This window comes from Pteropus medius, unplaced genomic scaffold (assembly GCF_902729225.1).
Source record: "Pteropus medius unplaced genomic scaffold, Ma_sr-lr_union100, whole genome shotgun sequence".
NCBI lineage: Eukaryota > Metazoa > Chordata > Mammalia > Chiroptera > Pteropodidae > Pteropus > Pteropus medius.
The window spans coordinates 9470789-9498209 of NW_024345601.1; the positions used below are offsets into that span (position 1 = coordinate 9470789).

Consider the following 27421-nt stretch of genomic DNA (forward strand, 5'->3'; position numbering starts at 1 on the left):
TCTCCCCTCCTGCCTCTAGTCTGATCTAGTCTATCCTTCTCGGAGTTTGGAAAGATAATTCGAATACATGAAACTGTTGTCTTGTCTATCTCAAATCTCTTTAATGTCACTGTTTTATTCTATGGATAAAAGCCAGATAATTTAGCCTAACAGATGAAGCACTTCATGTTCCTGTCCAGTTCATTATCTCACTCCATACCTGGCACACAGTAGATGGCCTTGTTCTTCCACATTTACCTTTTATTTGAGCCATATCAAGCTGTTTGCCATTCTATCTCCACTGCTCTCTCCTCTGGAACTCCCTTCATCCCTGCCCCCTCCCTCCAACTTGCATTACCAATCTTCACTCAATAATTCCAATGCATCCTTCGAAACCCAGCTCAAGACTTCCACCCCAAGACTGATCTAGAAGTCCCTTATCCGAGCTCCTGTAGTAGCCAAGGCATTTCTTATTATCCCTTAGCAATACTGACCTATTTCTGTACAGGCTCCTCCCCTACACACCACTCAGATCGGCGCTACTCAAAGTACAATCTGTGGATGGCAGCATCAGCATCACGTGGAAGCTCATATGGTAGATAATTTCTCAGGCATCATCCAAGACCTACCAAATCAGAATTTCTGGGGGTGGAGGCTAGAAATCCATAACCCTGTATGCTAAAAGCAGAGCAGCACTGCACTGAACCCGAAGCTTCTGGAAGCGCACACCATGTCTTATTGGTCTGACTCCCTGGAGCATGTCTCTTATGACCTGGATGAAGCAAAGATCAATAAGTGATCAATGAATAAACATTAGGTTAAGCCTTTGAATGATTCAGTAGACCACTTTTTTTTTCCCCCTTTCTGGGGAGCTAAATTATTCAAAAAACAATTAAATATTCTTTAGCTTATTAATGCCTCCAAATATTCTCAGAACTGGAATTTTTATTTTGAATTGGTTAAGACGCAGGTATACTGTTTGTTTCAGTGCTATTACAAGGAATGCTGGAATAAAGTTTAGATATATTTATAAGACAAGCACAAATATGAACATTCCGTTAAGATACACAGAATGTCTCTCGAAAGTACATTTTTATGTATTCTACTATACAGAAAAAAGTGATACCTTTGCTTCAGGCTTTGAAAGATTATTTAGTTTCTTTAAAATAGTCATTTTCTTTTGACTATATTTTGAATAGTTTATGGAGGAAAATGCAAATTGTATAGCCACAGTAAAGACTGCTACATATCAAAATATTATCTCAAAGACTTTCCTGGTTTCTCACGTAAGTCTTTATGCTATATGCTGCTCATAAAAATTTTTTGTAGCACTTCAAGTTAAAATTAACCAGGCCACTAGTATGGCCTATTTAAATTTTTCTTCAGGTATTTCACTCCTCTAAAACAAACTAATATAAGAGATAGTCTGTAAAACTAGTCACCAAAGTCATAAAAACAAAAAAAAAAGTATGCCTTAATTCTGAAGTAAAAAAGGACATCATCCTTGGAGGTCTAACACACACTTTCCTCCGTTATCACTTAGGCTGGTTATTACCAAGAACAAGAACAGCTTAAGGAGAAGGCAGTAGGAATAAACTAATGTTTAAGTACTAGTAGTCTAATAGGTAACTTTAATTACATCCTGTACACAGATTCAAGTACAGATTTGACAAAGTCAAGAGTGGGTGTTTTGTTGAAGTATGTATCTTGAGGTTAGGAATTTTTTAGATCTCAGAATATGAAATGTCATCATCTCCTAGTGAAATTGCTGGCCAATGGACATTCAAGTAAACAGGCAAATAGAAAATGATGGTTTTAAGTATAGCTAAGGTCTGCATAAATAGAATTATACCGTCCCCGCCGCCCTCCCTCAAAAAAAAGGTTCAGAAGATACAATAGAGATGCTATGCCCAAGTTGGGAAAATGTGCCCAAAGATTCTTCAGAGATGGGTCTGCAGTTGCTAGTGACTTACATTGACTGCTTGGTATATGACGGGGTCAACCATTATATTTATCTCTTCCTCACAAATATTTTCATCTCATTGACCTGACAATGTCTTGGTTGTAAAAAGTTGTTTTGCTTATGTTGGTTATGGTTAAATGAGAAAATTCGATTTTTGAAAGTTTGCCCGTTTTAGTTTTGTGAAAAAATATATTCTAAAAAAGAAGTGTTGAGCAAAGGTCAATAAATATAAATGACTCCGAAAAATGTTGAAGTGTATTAATTAGAAATCCAAAGTGTAGTCATCTTCTACTGAAGCATTTCAAAGTCAGACAAGGGCCTACTCTAACAGACACTCACAACCATAGGACTTCAGGGCTACTTGCTTGTTTCAGCCTTTGGGTTTCTTAACTGTTTAGTTCCCCAGGAATACCTTTCCTCCTTTGATTTTTTTTCCCCAAGTTTAAGTCCACAGCTTTTGTAGGTTAGCCATAGAGTCAACTGGGAAGAAAGTGTTATTTCAATGACAGGTTGACCCTAAGTGCCAAAAAAGAGAAAGAGAATTTCTAATTGTCTTGGGATTTTGAAAACAAATATATGTGGATTTAATTTAAACAGCAACATTAAAGAAAGAATGGCTAAGACTTTCCTGGATTAAAGATTTTTGCAATTCGGGTTGTATCTGTAATTAAGCTGATGAGAATGTGAACCTCCAGTTGCCTTACTCTTTGGAAAAATTCCAAAGATCTTTTGAAATATACTATAAAATAAATCCTGAGTAGATGAAATGGTTAAGCATTTATACAGGATTTCATAATAAACTCTACCACAAAAGCAACAGAGAGCTGCAGAGAAATACATGTTTGTGTGTATATATCGTGTATAAATGTGTGTATATATATGTACTTGATATAGGGAAATATAATGGGAAACTAGTTGAGCGCATTAACGATTATACTGAAAATCCTCATATGACATTTATTTTTTATTCCTAGACTTAGACTATTATAACCCAGCAGGAACAAGCAGCTCTGGTTACATCTAAAGCTAGAAGTGATTCACTATTACCTCGCCTTAGTATAGCCAGATTCAGACATTTGAGAAACTATAGCATCAGAATGCCAGCCAATTACAAATTCCATAAAGGGAATATCAATGCATCTATTCATTCCCTCTCATTAACTTAACAGTCGGGTTTTGAACAATGCAATTGATTAACATATTCATTGTTCTCTTATGCTTCTGCCTCAAATTTTTATTTCTTTAGGGATCAGAGATATCTGAATACTTAGCAAACAAATGCTCCTGCAAAACCATCTCTAAAATGTGTGGCACCAAAAGTGCCAGAATGAGTTTCTTACTATTTCAAGGACCTACGGAAAATGCTAAGGAAAACAAATCTATGAATCAATTTTCTTTTTATTGGCATTTAACATGATTATACACATTCATGTGTCTAACAAGATCTGCACTGTTACATTAAAAATACAGTACAATAACATTCAACATGAGGTACTTCATATTTATATATTTTTCCTTCATAAATAATGCTGTAAGCTACTAAATTCAAGCACTCTGATGCACAAGTGGCTAGTGTCTTGAATTAGCTGGACTTATTTCAACACCTTAAAGAACAAAAAAGACAGTTCAGTGCAATAATTATATAGAAATTAGATCATTTAAATACTATATTAAGATATGCTTAAAGAATGTAACATTAGGACTGCTAGCCTAGTTCCAGTATGAATGGTGACAAAGACTGCCAGCTACATTGGGAAAAGCATCTACAGAGTATTGTTTAATAAAGTTGTGTTTATACACTAGTTACCTGCCTTGTCAGAACAGTAGTTTCTAGTTTTAAAAGCTATAAAATTTGAGATTACCAAAGAAAATAAAGCAAGCACATTAGCCTTTATTCCATGTTGAAAATACAGAAGGGAGAATAGGATTTAAAATCCAAAATTTCTTATTCTAAGTACAATTTCAAATTTAACCCACAGCTCTTGGCACCAGCCAATCAGGTGGTAGATGTCTTTTTTTTTTTTTTTTAAGTAATAGTAATTAACATAAAATTGAGTTCTTCTACACCAGGGCACAAGATCTCATGCAGTTTTCACCCAGCAGGTCCCTGGCCACATGGAGGGCAGCTGGCTAACAGAAGCACACTAAAGTTTCTTCTCCTCTGGCTTAAAAATGAGTGCCTTCTAATCAGGTATATAGTCTACCAATTTGTATGGTAGCTATGAATTACTGAAATGCTTAACCATAATTTAAAAACAAAACCCTTTGTTGAAATTTTTAAATTGAAATGTATTTTTATTTTACAGATGCTTTGCCAAAACTACTATCTGTCATCTCCCTAATAAATAAATGTGAGATAATTTTGGAAAGTTGTCCTGGGAGTAGTCATTTATAATCACCAGTAACAGCTTTTGATCATCTATGCTAACAGACATAGGTAATGGCAAAGATGATTAAAACATTTCCCATAATCCAGTGTTCTCCTCTATCAAGGACGCCAGCCAAAAGCAACAAGCCCTTGTCTCCAGGGAAGAAGTGGCCCAGAAGCACAGCGAACATGATTAAGGGCAGTCACTCATGGGGCCTTACTGGGGCCAGTGGGGGATACATTTCTGTCCCACATCTCACTGGCCAGGCAGGGAGGAGACAATTCCTGAGTCGGCAAACACACCTGTGTGCACATGGGTGCCCACATACACACACCCACCCCAGGACTAACCCCTGGCTCCAGACAAGCCAGCTTCAGGCTTGCAGAGCAGGAGAAGGAGGCGGCCAGGGACCACACTCTGGGTGGCAAGGAAAGCCATCTCAGGATCACACTGAGCAGAAAAGCTGCCCAGAAACACATGGATACTTCAACTGGAAGTGAATACACTCGACACTACCAGGGTCACAGGCACTAAACCATCACCAGCCATCAGTGAAGGAGAATTTTTTGATGAGCTTTTCCCTCCTTTGTTTATATTATCCATGGACAAATTAATAAGAGAGCTGGATGTGCTGATGCAATAAATATTAGGTATAATGAGGTGTATATCACTTCAGATCATTTTTTAAAAAACCCTGCAGGCATATGTTGGCACTTTAAGATAGCCAGAGGCCAGATTCTAGCAGCCCAGGAAAAAGAATTATAAATAACTAAGAAAATAGTATGTGATCAAGGTAGAACAGGTAAAGTATTTTTCAGATTAAAAAAGAAATCAATGAATAAAAGTATATTACATTAACATGTAGTGCTAAAAAACTATTTTTCCATTCATCTAAAGAACTGTTTGGTCCTCTTTTCATAGGAAAAAGGGCATAGAAATTCTATACAACATGACTAATGAAAACAAGCAAATGGTGGGGATCAGAAGCTAAGTGAGGAGAAAAAGACTTGGGCTTTTTCAAACTGTGCATTCTATTGTGCCATCAATTAACCCATTTGTAGTATAGGACTTTTTTCAGTTTTCTTTTTAAAATTGTTTTAGTTTGAATAATAGGCCTAAACTTTTTTCTAATGACAATAAAATTTTTAAATTTAGTTACTTCTAAAAGAAGTGTCTGTACTGTAATATTTTGTCTCCTAAACTAAAATATAAATCTGCTTGTAGCAGAAGTCATGGCCTAAACCAACATCCAATTTCTTATTTTCCCGTTTTACACTGATACTTTGCAGTGTTCGATATTTAACAATCTTATGAATTGAGGATTTAAGAAAAAGCAATGCCCAGAAGAAAATATTTAAAAGGAAATAAGAGCTAAACATGACTACTGCCTACTTTCTAAATTATTACTTATTATGAAGCAAAACTTCTTTCAAAATTGTACACTGAGATTTATCTGTTATTTTTTTGGGGGGGGAGGGAAGGTTCTGTTTAAAAATAACTCGTCATTATTCTTTTAAATTATTTATTTCTATTTGTCAAAATAAAGCCCTAAAAGAAATGTGAGGTGATCCAAAAATTTTCTTAAGAGGGACAAAACTGAGAAGTCAATGGGGCAGTTGGAAAAGAACACAAATCCTCCCCAGCTGTATAGATAGACGCAATTCTAAAAACCACAAAGCCCTAATAAGAAATTGGCTCTTTTAAGCATATAGTTAAAAGCGGAATGCTGCGTTTTTGCCTGTACATAATTAAAAGGTTGAAAGAAATTAGAAACTGCCTACAGCTTCGTTCATTACAAATTACCTGCGCTGATCACATATCTGCAGATGAGCTAAGCATCAAGCAAGTAGGAACCAGATGTGCATCTGAGAGCTCACACTGCTTCAGGAAATGTTTTCAAGCATAGAATATAAGTTCAGGGATCTGCCCTCCCTGTACCCCAGTGCCATTGGTGCTATCTGAGGAGCACTGAAACTGGACGGTCACTTTGCCACACTGAACCTCTGTCATGCCTTCCTGTCCAAAGTAACTGAGTTCATTGCCGTCCAGGATCACGCTGGCTGTGTAGAAGGTATCTGGCTCAATCTGCACTGGGTACTCAAACCACACAGGAAAGGTATTGCTGGAACCATCTGAGAAGTATTTGCTCAAGTTCTGCCCCAGGACAACGCCCTGCCGCTTGAGTTCAATCTTGGCACTGTACTCCGCAGAGCCACAGCTGGAGCCATACAGCCCAAAGCCAGCAATGAACACTCTTTTATCCACTGCAAACTGGATGCTGTCACAGCGGCCCCGATAGCGCCACTGGTTGCTCCGATAGGCACACGACTGGAAACGGTGACAGCGCTGGGGGACAAGGCCCTTGCGGGCTTTACTCACAAACTGCAGCTCAGGCTTTTTGGCCGCAGTGTACCAGAGGAAGATGTCGTTGGTCTCATTGAGAGTTAGAACTCCGGACTGTGCAGCACCATTTGCAAAATCATCCAGGGCCATTGTAGGTATGCGGATCAAGTAAAGTGCCTTTCCGAGGACCTTGCGTTTATTTTCAATGCTCAGAGCTAAATCTTGTCGCTGGCATTCTACTTCAGCCCAGTTGAGAGCTGCCTCAAAAACCACAATTTCTTTGGCATTCAGAGTTTCCCTGCGGAGGATACTTTCTAGTGTCTGGAAGTCGATATCGCAGAATCCCTCAGACTTGAGAGCTAACTCAGCCTGGGCATCGATCACCTCCCAGCAACGCTGGGTCAGGTCTGGCTCCTCAAACAGGCAGCTCTGGGAGAGGAGCACACAGGCGTTCTTGGCACTCAAGCTGGTCTCCAGGAAATTAACACAGGCTCTAGCGAGGTGAGGGACAATGTACTTTTTGGCAGCATAAAGAGTAGCCAGCACTGTGTCAGCAGCCAAGTCAATTTCATCACAATAGATATATCTGAAAGAAAGTACACAGCATGTAAAAGGAATTTTCACGAAACGAAAAATAAGTGTGTTCAGCAAGATGCAACTACTTTTCAAGTTAGTTCCAAGAAAAGCATCTTAGGTGACACTTATTACAAAAATGATTGGAGATTAAAGAAACATCTGAAATATGATCATAAATTAATATTTCAACTCAGCAGTGAGTTTGTATAATTAAAGACATTAACTTTGTGTTACCATTGTAGCCTCTACAAGGGGCATAATGCCTTCTCAAAAGAAAAAAGATACTAGAACTCTTTAAGAACTACATATCAGAATTCTATCACATGTACTATTTTACATTTAATGAAAAAATAACTCCCCTGTGTTTTAGATGCAATATATGTACAGATGTGTTACTTTAAAATTTTTCCATACAGTTAGAAACAAATGTCTTTAATACTACAATGTTAGCAATAATTGCATCTTCATACTTTTAACTAAGTAGGATTTAAATTTCTCCTAAACACAGAATAAAATCTGAAACTGAATAAGATATTTTTCAAGTACTTCCAAGTTTAATGGGTTATCAAAAATGGACTAGAATGCTACCTTCCAGTTACCTTTACATAGAATCCAATATTGGCTTTGTGTCTGGTTTTAAAAAAACTCTAAACTCTCTCTTCTCCTTCACACATTTTTTCCATTTCAGAATTGAAGAATATATTGTTTTCAGGTTTATTTAATTAAATGACAAAATAAGAAAGCCTAAATATGCATTATTTCTACGATTCTATAAAACAACCCTTTGTCAGGAGATAAAACACTTCTTGGTGTTTTGGGGGACGCTGGCAGTCTTTCAGAATGATATGTAAATGTAGCAATCATCTGCTTCTTTTATGGTTCACTCTATGGTTCACCAAGAGTCAGTGAGAACTACATATAGTGAAAAATACATGCTGATAACATTTAATTTTTTAATCTTTCTAGCTAAGGTGTTTGGCTACTTGGGTGAAACTTTAGTTATTAAATTTCAACTTAGTGAAGTACACATAAGAAGAAATTAGTAATGGCTTCTGTAAGAAAGTAAAAATTTTAAAAAACTCACAATGATGGCAGTAGGAAAGTGTCCACAATCACAATGGAACTTGCATTTTTGCTCCCAGGAAGCCCTTTCTCTTCTCTAAGCCATCTACTAGTGGGGCAAGACTGCTTGACAAAACATTTGCAGCTTAGTGATGCTCTAACCAGAGAACCAGGACTGTGGGGAGGATTCTGAAGCACAGTCAGCACTCTAGCTCTTACTCTGGAACTGTCAAATGAGCAGTCTTTCCTTTTTCTTGACAACTCCCTTTCCAGAATACTGGCTACTCACACACAATGCAGGTGTGAGGAAAACCTGGCCTATCCCTGGCTATAACAAGGTACTGATCAACTGTAGCATGACAGCAAATGGCACTTTAATACGTTTTTGATTCTTACCACTTTACATAGATGACACGTCTAATTTGCTGTACCAATATATATTCTAGGCAATACATTTGAGAGAAAAGATGGTTGTCAAATGACCAATCAAATGACTCAGGTGAATGTAACTCTGTGACTCTTAAATAATATCTGGAATGACACAATATTCTACTCGACTGCAGTGAAGTCAAAATGCTGAACTAGGGTTAGCATTCTCCTCCTCAATAGATAATGTGAAATATACAAAGCTGGCTTGACTGGGATTAAAAAAAAAAAAAAAGCCTTGCCATTATATTGGTTCCTAAAAGATGACAAAGGTCATGACGTATTGGTTGGTTAAAAAGTGGTGGATTAGTTGACATCTTGGTACTTCACATGCTCACTTGCCTTTAATTTCTCTATTTTCCACTGTGAAAGTTTAATTCAGCAGCAATTAGATTTCAAAATTGTAATGCAAGCAAAGAATCATATACTTTTAAGTTCTAGAATTATAACAGTGAAATGCTCAGCCTCTCTGACTCCATCTTGTTCAAGCTTGCTTTATTCCCATTACTTTTAGGTTAATAGCTTCTGCTTAGTCTTGCATATGGACAGGCTAATCAGTAGAGGAATTCTGCTTGCAACTTGAGTTTTACAAAAACAGCCCCTTACTAGAAACTACCTCATCTGAGGAGATAAAGAGCACGTACAAAATAACGATTGTTTATTACAGATTTACGGGAACCCTGTGACTGGACTCACACCAACTGGAGTCAACCAAGAATAAAAAAGTTTCACAATCTTCCTCCAACCCCTGCTGGTGCCCAGATGTCTGTAGTCATCAATCACCTCTTGGCCCTCCCGTTTCCCTCTTCCCTTGACATAAAAGAAGCCTGAGCTCCAAACTTTAAGATGGTTCTTTAAGACACTAGTCCACCATCTTCTCGGCTTGCTGGCTTTCCTTGCCTCAATACCTTGTCACTCAACTCATTGGCCATTGTGTAGTGAGTGGTACGAGCTTAGACCTGGTTACAGAACTAACCATACCACCTATTTTTCATTAGGCAGCAGACAATATATAGCAACACATTACCCATTTGTGGGATTATTGTACAACTTACTGGCCCAATGAATGATTTTTTTCAACAAACATCGTATTTATTATAGCGAACCAAAATTCTTACAGCAGCAGATAACCCTGAACTCTGATAGACGCGGTGTGCTAGAATAAGGATTTAACAAAAATTACATAAATGATTTGGAATAATCATCGGATTTTAACCACATGGTAAACTATCACTGTCTAGCACTAGTACATGTCAAATAAATAGGTTATATTTACCTTGTTAACATGTATTAATTCTGGAAGAACCATGAGATAGAAAATATTTTTTGATAAATATGTATCTTACAGCTTTACATTTCTATATTACCAAAGTTTTTCTGTATAAATCCATATAAAGTTATAGGAAACTTCACAGCTCTCAAAAATTTCTCCTCTACTATCAAATGCAAATGCTTCTTATTCTTGAGTGACGGTTTCTAATTAATTATGTGTATGCGTGGGTACACAAAAATCAGATTATTTCAACAGATAATAAGTTTTATATTTGCTGACAGGAAACAAAACAACTCCTAGAAAACTTAGAAATCTCCTAACTGGTGGTACTTAAACAAGGTATATAATTTCCAGAACTGTGAAGCAAAAATATAACATGTCTTTAAAGACTCCTTCCCACACAACGCTTTCAGAAAGAACATCCTCTATTAGCTATGCCTACACCAGAAAGTTATTTTTCTTTAATTCTAAGTTGTTAAAAATCAAGTCACTATATATACCACTTGCCCCCAAAATCCCATGTCAAGGTATGATTATAAATGCCTGCATCATTCCATATGCTTTCCACTGAAAGACGGTTTTCTCCAAAAACATTTCCAAGGTAAGCAGCACTCTCTTTCTTCATCAGTCTCCCTTTTCTGTTACACAGAACTTATACTTAACTGTGAAACCAGCAGAGTAAAAATACAGCATAAACAAACTCTTTCCAAACATACGAATGATGCTTACTTCAGCATAGCGAGAAAAGCAGCAGGTTCGACATCTGGTATACGGATTTCATCTTTGTCCTCGGCAAGTTCTCCGTAAAACATTGCATGGAACACAGAGCTCCCAACAGCTAAAACATACTGTGGAGAAAGAGAAATCTTATTTCATGCTCTAAATTGAAGCATTTTTTAGCAAAACAATCCAGAGAAACAACTCTAAACAATAAGCTTTAGTGGACACAGAGCACCTATACCAGCTTTTTTGTCAAAGCCAGAGTACAATGTATCTTGCTGTGAAAGCATAAAATAGATGTTCATGCAAATCAATCTCTATGCTGCCAATTATCTAAAGGATTTAACGGAATAACACTCAAGTTTCCTCATTATGAAATAAATCAACAAAAAAGCTTATCTACTTGATTTCTAGGAGAAAAGTAAACATTATGACTTTCCCAACCAGTCACAACAACTTCCCATGACTGGAGAGTTAAGAGGGCATGTTTTTGTGCGGGATATAAAGCAGGGCAGAAGGAACAAAGAAAAAAATTAAGCGTGGCCAAAGCCCTTTGGAGAGGCTACGCCTTCTTCGTGACTGGGTGAAACATGCACTGTCTGCCATCAGCAAGCTGCCCACCCAAAGTTCCAGGCTTATGGAGAGGGTCCCTCTTTGTAAACCTCAGGACTAAAACAGTATTGCAGCTGTTGCTTACTTTGTGTCCTGGCAACCGCTGAGTCCCACCTGGTGGCCCAACCACAAAATGTACATCTGCCATCAAATCATTATTGAACATCACCGCATTTCTATAAACAGAGGCAATTCATTAATTCACATCAGCTAGCGTTTTTAATACGCACCCCCACCAACATATAAAATCCACAAAAGATTCTCAAGCTAAGCAACAGTTTAATAACTTCAGTGTAAAACTACAAATAAAGGTTCCAACTAAACAACTGTGTGTAATCATTACAAACACATGAGAAGTAATTAAAGTTAAAAAAAGTTATCCAAACTTTTCATAAGACTAAGGACAAATAAAAGGTTTCTATCTTCTATGGCCCATAGACACACCCCTGTCACTTAAATGTTACAGCTTGCAAAAACATTTTTATCTAAGAGGAAAACAGCTGTACTGTTTTGGAAAAGGTACAAGGCAGTTTTCCATTACCAATAAAGCTGCTGGGAAAAGAGGAAACACAGATTTATGTTCAAATACAGTATGGATTTTATAAAAGCAGAAACTTCAACACAGGAAAACTTTTAAAGTAAATATGCTGGCTGGGCACTTACCTTTCTCTGATGGTAGGATAAAGACCCTGCCAATTCGGGGCCGGAATAAGGTTGTTGTTGCTGAGGTTCTGCTGGTGGTACTGCTGGACAGTGGTGCTGCTGGAGTTGGCTGGTTTTTTGCGGGGGAATATATCAGCAGCCATCTTCTTCTTCTTTTTAGTTTTCAAGGTAATTATTTCATAACAAACTGGGGGCAACTTGCTGCTGTTGCTGCTGCTGCTGCTGCTGCTGCTGCTACTGCTGGTATTTGTTTTCTTCGAGTTTTTCTTGGACCTGTTCTTTACTGTCTCTGGAAGCATCAAGAAGAAGGTGAGACATTTCATGTTCTTTTCCTTGTCATCTACCATGAGTACAGTATGTCTCTCTTTAGAGCTAGATATTGCTCCCAAATTGATACAAACATCAAAGAAAAGACGCTAGCACGAGCTAAGATGTTAACAGAAATGAACAAGCTGATATTTTGCTTCTTTTCTCAGTCAGGCAAGGTGACCTTTTCACTATATTGAATAGAAACTGGCTTTAAGTTTTATCCAGTACTGGGTCTGTTAAATACATCCCCATCATGATTCCTGTTTCTCTGACGTGCTCGTAAAAATAACCCAGTTTCCTAGATCACCTGAAAATGCTACAGTGAGCAAAGATGACAGGCAGAGAGTCGCAGCACTTGTTTTCTGAATTAGGTTAGCAAGATGTGCTGGAGCCGCGCGAGTCTGTTCAGCCGGCTGAAGTTGTGTGTGGTGAATGGATCGGAGGAGAGTAGGTATTACAGCCCTGCAGATGGAGTCAGACAGCCAGTGCTCAGAGCCAATAGCTGAAGTCACCAATCATGATTGGACCAAGCAAAACAGTGACACCTATTGTAACGTGCACAGTTCTCATATTAAAGGAACAGCAGTTGCATTCTGTCTACTGTATTATTGTATATTTAAATAAGATAAACGACCTATGAAATACGTTTGAAAACAGGAAGAAAAGAATTTATGCCCACAAATTTCTCTTCAGTAGATGTACATTTTTTATTCCTCTGGTTAAACAAGCAAGATCAAATAACAAAGGGTAGAAACTGGTCTCTACTCTATATTTCTAGTGAAATCTTTATCCTGGCAGCATTTAGTTTTAGAAACTTCAAACAAAATCCTCCATTCTAACAGCTAAGAAGAATTAATAGCAAAAGCATACTAAATGCATTTATCACAGCTTAATGGGAAAAAAAATGTTCTTTTTCTTTTTTCAGTCTCCTTGAATGCAAGTTATAGTCTAGTGCAAAATAAGAGATGAGGTCATGTACTCATTTTACCTCCCAGTGTTTTCTAGCTCCTATAATGATTTTTGACAGGAGTCCCAGATCACAAAATACTGTTTAATTTAACTAAGATTATACCAGTAGGCTGAGATGCACTGAAACATAAGACAAATTCTAAATGTAAAAATAAGATTTAAATGAGACAAATCTAAACCTGGTAATTAGTGTTTAAAGGTTGTTAATTCCCTAAAAATACGTCAGATGGGGCCTTGTTTAGGATCAAAATCCAACCTAAAAATTAGGGCTACATTTACCCTTGTCATAATTTTAAAGAATATAATCCACAACTTCTAACACAAAACCAATAATAATGCTATCTAAAATGATAAATGTTCTTATGCTACCTAATTAAAATGCAAACAGGTTCCCTCTGCTTTGAATCAGAATATAAACCTCTATATGGTTTTTATAGATGTGAATCCTCTAACAAATTCTAGCTTTAGTAAGAAAAAAATAAAAAAAAAACACCTGCTGAAGGTTTCCACACTTGCTTTTTTTTCTTCTAAAGAGGGACTAATGAGGACATTTAATTTCACCCCCATTTGGATTACTCTATTTGTTCCCAGTGCAGCAGCCAATTGCTACTCCCAAGCTAATGCACCCTTCATGACCACAACCCTGCTTGTTGTACAACATTCATCTGAATAACGAGTGCACAGCGGAGTGTGGGCTCAAAAAACATGAGCTTGTTTTCTGTTCCTACACCTCCTGAAATTTTTTTCCCTCTTTAATCCCTCCGCCCCCCTGCTCCCACCCCTGACCTATGGATGCCGCCATTTCACCTTAAGAACTGGATCTCTGAAGGGGGGGCATCTCCTCCCACACGCTCAGGCATTCATCCCCGGGCCTGCCGCCCTCCCTCTCCCTGCGCACTCAGGGGGCCTGGCGCACCTGGGGTATGGTCTGTGGCTCCAGCTGGGGCGCAAACCCAGGACCTTCCGCGTGTAAAGCAGATGAGCTAACCACTACACTATAGAGCCACTCCCACCTCCTGAATTTTAAAGTTGTTATGAGACATGGTTAATCTGCCCTAATGAACTAAATAGGTCAAGAAGCCCATCAATGTTTTATGAAAGTATTCTCAAAATACAGCATGCTGATCATGCGGTGTATTCAGTGTTGGGCATACAATGGTGAGCAAAACTAGGAACAAGCTTAAAAGGTTATTAGCTAATAAGAGTGGGTTTCAGATGACTTTTATAATTGTCAGAAAATTTAATCGCCTTTACCTCTTTTCATTCGATTCCCAATAATAACAAAATTATCAACAGAATTTAAGCTTAGATCATCCTCTTCACCACTGGAAGCTTTACCAGATATCCTACCTTTATCCAGAATCTTTTATGTTCAGTTTGGGAACTTGAATGAGGTTTGGAACTAAAAGGGACTCTAGAAATCATTTAATCCAACTCTGCCCCACAGATAAGGTAAGTAGGTGTCCAAATGATTAAAAGATTTGTGAAAAGTCCACAGTTAAGTAATGGGGCAATGTCTGGACTAGAATGCAGATTTCCTGACTGCTTGCCTAATTTTATCCATTCCACTCATTCTAATGTTCACTAACAATAATTACTCTACTTCTTTATATAATGCTTTATCTTTAGAAGAAAAATATATGTGCAAAATCTACAGACATGAAAACCATGAACATACATATCCATACCCTGCGGGAGGCATACCATGGGAAGAATTCTAGAAAGACATTTTCTGTAAAGAAATGGAGAACTATGACAAGAAGGAACATAAAGGCATATGAGGAAGCTGCCCCAAAACAGAAGGGGCTCTCTAGGTACAAATGAAAGTTAAAAACCCAGCCATTCATGGTTGACACCAACAAATGCTATGTCAACAAGTAACAATGCTGGCAACTCTTGTTTAAACTGCTTTAATTTGGGACTCCTTGTCTGGACTTGTATTTGGTTTAGTACAAGACACCTACACAGCTACAGCAGTGTCATTAACTGAGATTTAAACAAAATAAGGTAGACTGAAGAAATGAGTAGCCACAAATTATTAACAGAACATAACAGAGGAAAGTAATTTAACCTAAGTCATGATAGAATCATGTTTTGTTTTTGCTTATTTTGCCCTTCAGTACTGAGTGAAAGTTATGCCTGTGACTTGGGAAATAAAAAAGATAAGCGACGAAATGTTGGCAGCCCCTAAAGATAGCAGCAGCTGCTGGAAAACAGACTATATGCTTTCTAAATTTGGAAATAAACATGGAGTTAAGTACTGGCAGCATAGTAAGTATAGTGAAAAAAAGCAAGAACCAATAACAAGAGACCTTAAGGTTAGTTACTTAATATCTGTGAGCCTCATTTTCCTCATCTGCCAAATGGGGTAACTGTACCCAGTTCATTCCTCTCAGGTTTACTGTGAAAGCAAGATTACATGTCTGTGAAAACACTTTGATAAAGTTGAAAACACTCTACAAAGGTAATCATTCACTATTAGTAACAATTGTACTCACAGCAGGAAACATTTGTGATACAATCTTCCAAAACACAAAAACCCAAAGATTAATCTGGCTCCCTGCCCTTGTAATCTTTCCAAGCTTCACAGCTACTGACATTTCATCCCATTTGCAGGCTTGTTCCAGCCCTACCCACGGGCCAAGTAGGTCCCAGGTTGCTAGGATTTTGCAGGTGAGGCTCAATAATCAAGATTCGTGTTGTACATAATCAAGTCTCCACCCAATGCCCGAATCTGCACCTGAACTCACACTCTAGAGGCTGGGTGACCACTGGACTTCAAACCTCCATGAGATCACCTGTTGGCAGATGCTCTGCTGTACCTGTACCCAACTCCTCAGGGAACTCCAAGCTCTGAGTAGTTGATCTAGCCACCCAGCAATGTCTACACTAGCAACTCAATTTGGTCTCTCTCAACGATGAACCAGTTTGAATTTTAGCACCAAGACTGATAACTAAGAAGCATTTGGCCAAAGCATACCCCAGTGCTGGCTGGCTGGATGACGCTCATGACAGTTCCACTAGGTCATTTCCTTTTTACCATACAGAGCTCCAGTTAACCTTCAACTGTAATTTAAATCTGGGGGGCAGAAATGCCCAAAGGTAGAATGTGACAATTTTTTGAGAGCAGGAACAATTCTTTTTAAAATTCTATATGCTATTTAAGGTGATATTTGATTATCACAGCTGTGTGTGTACCTTGTTTAGAATACCAAGCAACTCATCTAAATCCCAAATCATTCTCTATCATATGTTAAATGAGGTAATCTTGAAAAAGAATATATAAAATTTATCAGAGAAACTCTAAAGATATCGATTTAAAGGAATGCTACTATGAATTCTTTTGTAAAGTTTAATATACACTCATAAACAAGGTAATTAATTGCAAACTTTTATATACTCTAGAGCAGGGGTCCCTAATCCCGGGTCTCAGACCAGTATCGGTCTCTGGCCTGTTAAGAACTGGGCCACATAGTAGGAGGTGAGCAGTAAGCTAGCAAGTGAAGCTTCATCTGTATTTGCAGCCACCCTCCAGCGCTAGCATGACCACCTCAGCTCCACCTCAGATCATCGGGCATTAGATTCTCATAGGAGCATTGGTCTTTGGTGCCAAAAAGGTTGGGGACCACTGTTCTAGAGGCTCTCATAGTAAATTCCCTCATATGTAAAAGAACTGACTACATAATCCCTGATATTTTCCAACTTTAGATCTCTAGGATTAATGAAGCTGTATAATGTTTGACAGAAATAACTAATAGTTTTCTTTACACTTCAATATTATGATTATGACCAATACCCAACTAAAATTCTTATATGTATATATGTGCCATATTTTATTGATTTTAAGACTCGCCACCCCCCTCACCCCCTATTTTAACATCTCTGAAATTAGGTTGTACCTTACAATTGATGGCATCTTATAACTAGTAGGCCTTTTTTCCTTTCCTGTTGGTACATAAAATAATGGCATGTCTTACAACCGATGACTCCTCACAGTCAGTTGTCAATGAAATAAAGTAAAATATATATAATCCAACAGATAGATTGGTTAATTATTCCTCTAACCAGGCAAAATGATGGCTCAGAATTCTGAATGAACTCCATTAAAATAATTGTGCTTTCATCAAGTAGTCATTTGATAAAGTATATAATCACAATTCTCAATTGAGACTGCTACTATGACAACAGATGATACGGTAGAAAATCTAGGTGGAAATTCCAAAATGAGAATTTCCATTGCCAGGACTGGTAAAGAGTTCTAGCAAAAATACAATACACACGTAGTAAAACTGATTAATGGAAGCCTATTAACTCTGTAGGTAATATTTGCTAAAGATATTTTATCAACCAATCTAAGATGTATTAACTTAAAACATTATACATAAGTTAAACCTGGAGCTAAATGACTCCTTAGAAATTATTATTTTCAAACAAACAGAATCATTACTAAAACGTTAGTTTAAAAGAGAGAAACATTATCATTATGTTACAATGATCCCGTTATAATCATCATTTTCTTCTAGATACTTAAAAACTATTCAAAGAAAAGTAAAATCAGGCCTCAGGAGGTCTGTTTTGAGAAGGCCTGAAGGGACACTGTTCTGATCCAACAAGGGACATTTTTCCTATTGGAAATGCTAGACTGGAACCTCACCCTACCACTGTGGGTTTCTCCACGTTGTTGGTTTTAGCTGACAAGAGGGAAATAATGTGTTTCAGTCAAAAAAAAAATTTTTTCATAGGTATCTTTTACTTTAGCCAGTGATATTTTTTTCTGATAATGGTAAGATCAGACCCAAAAACATCTCCATAATCAGATCATTAAAATTCAAAGCCCCTCTTGACTTACATACTTACCCAAAAAATATTTAGCTTTGGGAAAGTCACCCTTCTCCAATGAGCACACAGAATGGGAAGAAAAAATTCAGACAACCCTCAAACCACCAGATATTCTATATCAATCCTGGTTATTTATGGGATGTCAGCCCAATTCGCCCAATATCTTCAACCCTTAGTGAACGAAGCTCAACAAGATAAAAAACAATTCCTAAATATGTCATCTAAATGTGTATTGTGCCCTTAATCACTCCTTAGAAATGACTACTACTCTCTTATCATTTAATTTACTACCACCCCCTAAAACAGAGTTCCCAACTCCTGGGCCACTGACTGATACCAGTCTGCAGCATGTTAGGAACTGAGCCGCACAGCAGGAGGTGAGCAGCAGGCAAGAGAGCTAAGCTTCCTCTATATTTGTAGCCGCTCCCCAGAGCCAGAATCACCACCTCAGTTCCACCTCAGATCATCAGGCATTAGATTCTCATAGGAGCACCGGTCCCTGGTGCCAAAAAGGTTGAGGACCACTACCCTAAAACACCTGAAGAATTGATATAAATTATTTTCAATTAAAATTTTTTATCACTGTAGAAAAACAGAATAGGTTTGGAAAAGGTAAGGTCAGGAAAAAAACACTTAAATTTTTTATTTAGCAAAACCACATATTTTACAATTTGACCATCATAATACACACATGCACACAGGGCCTTAATTAATTATTATTTAATGAAAAGCCTTCCTTCATTTTTATAATGTATGTGACTAGAATAAAATATAGCTATTTTAAGCAAACAATACGAGATCTAAAAATAAAGAGCTCTGCTACATTCAGAAAAATTGTGCTATAGGAAAACACAAACACATACGAAGTTATACAAGGCACCTTTACACCCAATTTTTAACATCTTTTTCTGGAATAGAGACCACCAAATGAAAATGAAATAGGTACATGCATTTATTTCTAAACTGAGTCACAAATATATTGTCTACCAAAAAATTCAACAAGAATTGAAAGCCTGTGATAGAGGGTTATTATAGAAACCAGCTTCTGGCAAAAACTCAAAATCTGTTCTAAGTCCAAATTAAAAACTATGTTTTATGCTACTTTTAATTAGCTTTAAAGTATATAAGCCTCATGACTGTCGTGAAGGACACAATGTAAAGGCACACTGTCCCGTGTTGATATAACCTTAAATATATCAACACTAGTAACATTCAGAAACTGCCTCCATTTGCTGCAGCAAATAATTTGGCACTGATAAAGTACTCCCTTGTGGCTTCCATCTCTCCTGCTGGTGTTATCAGAATAAAAGTTGAGGGGGGGGAGGAGGATTCTATACCTAGTTTCATTCATGTGTCCAAACTAAGAAAATCAGGTATTTCAAACAAAAAGTCAATTCTAATACTATATCCAGCAAGATTTTTTAATTAAGAGCTACTATATTATAAGTAGGTCAGCAATTGAACTGCCCAGAGGTATAGAATAATTTAATTGCTTATAAAATAATGCTCAAATAAGCCTCACTTAGCAAGTCAAGATTATTCATAGAAATATGTCCTTAAATTTGGGTTTCTCCAACCTCTGCATCACATAATAGGTTTATAGTATTTACATGTATACTTTAACTATAATGAGATTAAAAACATCCAAGTCAAAATATATCTCCAAAAGGGGCAACTCAACTGTTAGTACTTTATTTTTTAATCACAGAAAAACAACCATTTCACCACAAATAAGAGCTACGTAGACTCATACAAGAAGGGGAGTCTCTCAAAACGGTGATCAAAACGTGGACCAGTCAGGTCTCCATTAGCATTTTACAAGCCAGCAATAGGGATGCCACGACCCACTAAAAAAGTTCATATAGGTGACCTGGTTGACGTCAGTATTCGTTAAGGTAACACTCTTTCATAAAATTTAAAATATCACATCAAAAAGGATATTTATAAAGTGGCATGTGGCCAAACCTTAACCAACTACTCTGTGCTGCTCTTCCTGAAGAGGTTACCATGTGAAGTGAGGATGGCATTCTCTTATTGTGTCAACAGCATGTTAGAACCGCAGATCAAGCTTCTACCCAGGAAGAAGAAATTCTGCCTCACCTTTCTCAGTAAGAGGAAGCTATGCATTTTGGATCTCCATGATCTGGCGTTGAGCTCTTTAACTAGCCCTCTTCATTCACTCACAGTGCAAACAAGACAAGAAGTGACCTTTGAACAACACAGCTTTGAATGGTGTCGGTCCACTTACCCATGGATTTTTTTCAATAAATACAGCAAATTCACTGGACAGGAGTTGGCACCCCTAACCTCAAGAGTCAACTGTATTCCCGTAGTGAAAGTGAGTCCATTGCTTTCTGCCATCCTCACTGCCCTTTCTTCCCTACAGATCCTATCAGAAGCCTATCCATCCTTCACAGTGCATCCCAAAGACACCCCACTCTTCCTGCAGCACTTTCTCACAATCCATCTTGGCTAGTTCTTAATTATTTCAGAGTTCTCTAAGGGCTGCATTTCCATATCTCCCAACTAGAGCTAACAGCACCACCCTCACCTAGCTTTCAATAATTATATAACAGAAAGGATCAACTCTGACAACTCCAAGTCCATCTAGAACCAAAGATTTCATTTGTGGAGTGCAACTGATCCTGGGCTAAAATGGTGTGCAATCAGGTCTATGATGTTTCCAGCTGTCTGAGATGCAGGTCTATACAAGGTACAGTGGTAAAGAACCCAGACATCTATTAAATGTGTCCCGAGGCTCTCCTGAACATGTTTAAACACAAATGTGGTTTTATAATATTGCACTCATTCTGCAGCTACTAGGCTAACTGAAAATACTAAAGCTCGACGTAAAGCAAGTCCCCACATGTGCTCAAAGCAAGGCTATGCTTTATTAAGTCTAAAATTTAATGTAATACATTCACATACTCAAAGAGCAGTGTGGGTTAACGAGGAGCAAGATTCAGTTACCAGGACAAAGCTGCTTTTATCAACTAGTCTCTATTCATGGTCTGGCATATTTATTTATAATACCAGTAGAGAATTTTAGTGATTTAATGAACTGGAAAGTATAATCAATTCTCAGCAATTCACATAAAAGGAGGAAAGTAGTCATATGAATAATCTTTAAAAAATGGATAATTAAAGAGACTTTTATATGTGGCTTTGAAATGTGTTTCGTCTGCACTTAATACTGAATGGATGAATTTCCACTACATTAGACACACCCAATCTTCAAACAAAGTAATAAAACAGGCTTGTGTGTACAGTGCTGAGTATATAAACAGTCTAGAAAACTCACGCCTACCCCAAAACAAACCACACTGAAGGGATGGGCAATGTCGCATTTCAGAATTACTGCAAAGAACGAGCACAAGTAGAAAAGCACACTTCCACGTGTGCGTCTCCGAGTCCCACTTTACTAAGAATCAGAGTGTCATCAAGTATGCTTTTTCCCTAAACAAGGAATTCTCAACTTCTATGTATTCTCTTCCAATATTAGAGTGAGAATAAGTGGATATGGTAACATCAATAGTGGAAGAGCTGAATACCCCTAACCATGGCTAAAAAGTCTCTTGCTGGGCTTGGCGTGCTTATGAAAGGAAACTTGTACCAGGAGCAATGACTTTAAAAATTTTTAGTACGGTTGATAATGTAAGCAAACTGTCGTAAAGTAATGGCTTCAACTGTGTGGTGGCAGAAAATAAAAGATAACTTGAACTTTCAAGTAATTTCAACTTTTTTTTTTTTTTTTTTTAATAAAAGTGTATTTTTTGGAAGGCGGGATGAGGTAAATACATTGCTTTGTGTTTTTAAAGTGTGAATGATTTTTACGTATTAGACATTTTAAGCAGTTTTGAATAGCACTGGTTAAGTATTTGAAGCTGGTACAAGCAACTAAAGTCCTCTGAAACCTCCCAGTGACATCTGGTAGTGGTAAAGCATAACCGAAAAGCCTCATGGGAGGAGCCATCCACTCCAAACAGAAAAGGATGGGTTTTCTTCAGGAGCCCCAAAATCTAAGGACTGGTCCATAGCCTGGCTATATGTCTGTGTTTTCTTTTCACTATTGATACTACTGGTTCCTAAGCCACTTGACAGTCACTCCAGTGGACCCTGAGCAGCCAAATGGAATAGGCAATGAAGGGCTGGTCAAGTTGCCTTTCCTTCCCCATACCTGAGGGGTTGGGGGTTTAGGAACAGTAGTGAAATAGCATGGGTAAATGCAGAATAGCTACTGTGCATTCCTCTGCCATAATCAATGTACTGTTTCTTGAAGAATCTCTGGGTCATGCAGCAGTAAAAACTGTGGATTTTATTAAACCTTGACCCTTGGGTACAAATCTTGTTAACATTCTGTGTGATGAAATGGTATGTATACTTAAAGCACATCTGGTGAAAGTGAAATAGAATGATTGCCTTGAGAAAATATATTTGTGCAATTGTTTGTGTTAGAGATGAACCAGTCATTTTTTTCATGGAATATCATTGTACTTGAGAAAAACATACAAAGTGTGCTTTTTCACACTCAGGTATTTAGCAGGCATTTTCTTAAAAAATGAATGAAGTAAGCCTGTCAGTTCAAGGAAAACTATTGCCAATGATAACATTCAAACCTTCAAGTAAAAATCAGAACGCTGAAAATCTTGATTATGCCACAATGAGCTTGACGGCTCCCCAATAGACTGTTTCTGGTGAGACTGGTGATGATGTGAAGTAAATGTAATTCTTTGATATTGTATAATGAAACACATCAACATTTGAAAGAGTTGCATAACTCAATGAACCAATGTTTTCTAATAACAATGCAATTACATTACAGAATCATGCATGGGTAAAAAGTCCATTCAAAGTTCAAGACAGACCAATGGATTTTAGTAAACATGAGCACCAAAAGTTCACTGATGGTTTTAGAATCCACATGGCAATTAACCTTTAAGAAACCACCTTTCAAGTTTTGATAAGGTATCAAATAATATCCACAATTAACTGAAAAAGCTACAAAATACTCCTTCCTTTTCCAGCTACATATCTGTCTGAGGCTGGATTTTCTTCATATGCTTCAACCAAAATATTTATTTATTTTTAAACAATATATAAATATTTAGAGTTTTTCTGTTTTCATTTCCAATCCAGTAAATATTAATAGATATAATCCATATAAACAAAAGCTCTCTAGGCTTCTCAAAATATTTAAGAGCCCTGAGACCAAAAAGTATGAGAACTACGGACTTAAGTTTGAACTTTATTGTGTGATTGGTGGTAAGCCATGAAAGGTTTTCGACAAAGAGCCTTTAAAAAAAGTGTGTAATCAGGGTCAAGTTTCTACACATACCTGGCTTTTTGGTTTTATTCATCTAGAAAACACTAATTCTCAAAGCATAATTCTCATAATTTTCATTCACTTCAGAAAACACTTTTTGTACACTATGTAGACAGAATGGAGAACACAAGAAAAATATGATAATCTCTGCCTCAAAAATTTAATTTTATTTGTTCTATGACATTAATATCTTAGCTTTGCCCTAACCTCAGAAAATTCACAGAATGCAAGGCATAAGATATATCAATTGATGACACCTTCTTTAAAGACCTTAAAAGAAAAATTTAAATGGGCTTTTTGAGTAGACAATTGTTCCTAGAAACTTCAAAAAACCAGCAAAAAAGAAGTAAATCTCTCTCTGATAGTTTACTTTTTCTTGTATCACATTCCCATAGCAACTTCTGCTATTCCTCCAAACATGGCTGCCAACATCTAAGAGAATTTGTTGTTCACTTTTTTCCTTCATTTAAGAGATACATTAGGTAGAGCCTGCCTTCCTCTGCACCATTTTAATACCTCCTTATATACTATTTCTATACAGTACAGCATCTGATATTAAATCTTACTAGTAGAAAACAGTTTGGTGGAAATAAAGTTCAGATTAGGACTTTGCTGAAGTCCAGACAAAATAAATATTTAATTTACCAGCAGTAACTTTTTAAAAATAGCCTGTTACTAAAGAGCTGGTGTCCAAACACATTCCGTTTCATTTTAAAAAAGAATTTAGAGGCTGTGCATGTTAGTAGGATCATCATCCTCAACATTACTTTACACTCGATAATTGTAAATTATAGAAAGACTGTAAAATAAAAATATAGGTAGTTCTGATCTCGAGCATGTGATTTTCCTATAACCCAACCCAAACACCATTATATACTGACATCCCTAACCAACACCCACCTGGTAAGAGTATATCACTTCCTGATGATGATTCTGAATACATGCCAGGAGCTATGTGCTAGCCAAGAGTTCAGGATTAATTTTGGCACCTTGAGGAGTCTTTCATAGGCACTGACAAGAGAAAGTAAATAGTAAAGTAACCCAGAATTTCAGGTAAGCATACACTAATCCCATAGGTCCCCCAAGAATACTCGTTAATAGTATTAAAACTACTATTATACTATTAAATCTACTAATTCACATAAAGAAGTTCTACAATATTATTAAAATGTGCTTAAAGCATTTGGAGGAGGGGTGGGAAGTCTGCCATGAGAGACTATGCAGACATCAGAACTGACTGTACTTGAAACACTCTGTCTCCACTGCTGCTGCCCCTCTTCAACAGATGTGTGCCAGCTTACAGCACTTACTCTATCTCCTAAGCCCATAGGAGAGGGTGAGGGAGGGAGCACTATGGGATGTACCCCTGCTAGAATGGGTGTCTTACATAGAGGATGGATGGAAGACTGTGCAAGAGAAAGGGGGGTGTATGCAGCTATCAACAGCAGTTTGGAGCCTCAACTGCATCTTGAGCAGAAGGTACGTCTGAGTAGCTTCTCACCATTTTTAATGTTGATAATAAAAATATTATTTAGGAAGAGATGCCTGCTGTAATCTTAGTTAAGAATTTTATCATTTTCTAGATGTCTGAAGAATGTAGATCATTCCTGAATAAGCCTCCCAATAACATGTCTAAATGTCATTTGACTATTACACTTGACTGCTTACTACATTTCCCATGAACGAAGGTATGAAAATATGTGGCAATCTATATGTAACCCTGGTCTATCCAGAGACCTAAGGTATAATATGAAGGCCAAAATTAGTCCTTCATTATAGAGTATGTTCACTGGTGCTGGATTGGCAAGATCACCATTACCAAAAACCAAGATGAACATGAGAAAAGGTGGCAATTAAAAAAAATTAATCTACACAGAAAACAAATACACAATTTGCCAAATTAAGTGCTGTGGAAAGGTTAGGTCAGTGCTTTCCATTCAGCCTTGGCCAATAGTACTGTTTAGCATTCAAAATAAAATAGATTGTAACAGTGATATTTGCAAAAGAATTTGTCTCAACAATAACAAAACCCAGATATAATGCTCATCAGTTTCAAAGGCAAGGCAAACTCACGGTGTAAATGCATTCAGAACAGTGGTGCTTGTGAAAATTTTATTTCTAACATGTATGGTAATCATGACTAAATGAATGTGGAGACTGCTCTTGCTCATACACTATTACACAAAAATTAAGTAGATTTAAAAAATAAGGAACTAGATATGACTTGAGGAAAAAAAGTAGAAATTGAGGAAATTTTCACATTGTTGTGCTTAGGTAACAGCTGTTGGGTTTATGCATTTCTAGAGATAGATACATCAAGCTTTTGGTTTATTGTCTATTCTTTGCTTACACGATTTCTAATAATCATCTTTTCCTTACATGTGCCACCACTTATTTGCACAGCAACTGCAACAAAACAAACCATACAAATATAATAGAGAAGAAAAGAAAGTCTGATGTTTTTAAGATATTCTCAGATTTGAAGAACACAAAAGGAGACTCTAGAAACATTGTAAGCAAAACTGTAAAATGACTGCTATAAACGATTGCTATAGGGATCATGCAATGTACTCCTGTCTGTGAAACTGAAGGTAAAGGAATGGGAGCTTTTAATTTTGTGGATTTAGTATCATGTTCAATTATATGCTTCTGTGTGGCTCTGAAGGGTTTGAAAATCACTTTATAAAAAAACTTATTTCAGCTAGAACCTCAGGGAAAAAAGGTTTATAGGGGACATTAGAAATGGAGAGATGTCCTGAACATCAAGAAAGCACAAGAGAAAACAAATTATATTCTTTAACAGATTGGTTAAATAAATACAGTAACAGTACATCACTGATATTTACCAGGAAGCTCAGGCATGAATCAGAAAATTTCCCAAGGTGAGGCCACTGACCACCCTTGGTTAAAAAACTGGAATCCAAAGAGAGCAAGTTCTAGAACACAATTCACAGCATTTAGATGTGAATGAAGGCAACTGGTTAGGCTTTTTTGATAGTTAAGTACACATTGGCACAGTTTAGCACTTTATAGACAGTATCTTATTTAATCCTTATAACCACTCTATGTATTGTATTCATTATAAATTTTAAATTTTACATGTTCTGGAACTTTTCCCTTGCTGGTGGGATGATAAATAATCAATGGTGGATCCACAGATACCAAAGGCCTATGCACTGGAGGTGGGGGAAGAAGGCAGACTACATTTATTTATTCAAAAAGTACTTATTGAGAACATTCTATATACCAGACACTTGGGACACTTTAATGAGCAGACATAAAATACTTGACAACATGGAATTTACAATCTAGGAGAAGTGTGAGAAAGAGATACTTTACCAAAAGCAAACAAACAACTCATACAGTCATTAAGAAGGTAATAGATGCTATGGGAAAAGTACAGTATTGTAAGAGGGATACAGGGTAAAGCTTGCAATTTTAAACAGGATATACCTCAATGACAATGTGACATTTTAGTGAATGCTCAAAGCAGGTGAGGGAGTTGGCCATGAATGTATCTGAGGAGAAAATATTACAGGCAAAGGAAAAACACAGCACAAAGACCTAAAAGTGGGAAAGAGGTCAGTTAATGGTAACCAGATTGTGTAGGGCTTTGTGAACCTTTAGAAGGAATCTGACTTTTAGTCTGAGTGAGAGGGAAAGCCAGTAGAGGAATGTAAGTGATCTGACTTATGTAAAAAAAAAAAAAAAAAAAAAAAAAAAAAAGACCACTCTGGTTGTTATGTTGATAAGAAATTAAAGGAAAGTCAGGGAAGAAGAAAGGAGAAGCCACTGCAGTAATCCAGATAAGAGGTCCTGGAGACCTGGACAAAGGTGGTAGCAGAAGAGGTGGGAAAAGGGGTGAAACTCTTGGATTTATTTGGAAGACAGGATTCTAGATAAAGAAAGGATTTGCTGACAGCCTGGATGTAGAGTAGAAGAGAAAGCAAAGAATCAGGATGATCCTAAGGTTTTGGGCTGAATAAACTGAAAAA

The 27421-nt window shown here is 37.2% G+C and overlaps 1 protein-coding gene across 4 annotated transcripts in view; it reads right to left on the minus strand.

Moving 5' to 3' along the window:
* Window positions 1-3322: 3322 nt before the first annotated feature.
* Window positions 3323-27421, minus strand: part of BTBD3 (BTB domain containing 3) — a 30296-nt gene continuing 6197 nt past the window's right edge. Inside the window, exons 2-6 of one of the 4 annotated variants that reach the window (XM_039874477.1) lie at window positions 24327-24437; window positions 11987-12275; window positions 11409-11499; window positions 10721-10839; window positions 3323-7240 (exon numbers count right to left, since the gene is read on the minus strand). In XM_039874477.1, the coding sequence (XP_039730411.1) occupies window positions 6208-7240; window positions 10721-10839; window positions 11409-11499; window positions 11987-12275; window positions 24327-24369 (1575 nt within the window). In that variant the 5' untranslated portion in view covers window positions 24370-24437 and the 3' untranslated portion in view covers window positions 3323-6207. Of the gene's footprint in view, window positions 7241-10720; window positions 10840-11408; window positions 11500-11986; window positions 14003-24326; window positions 24438-27421 lie in introns of those variants that run through there. The other 3 variants (XM_039874478.1, XM_039874476.1, XM_039874479.1) reach the window with 3 other exon arrangements.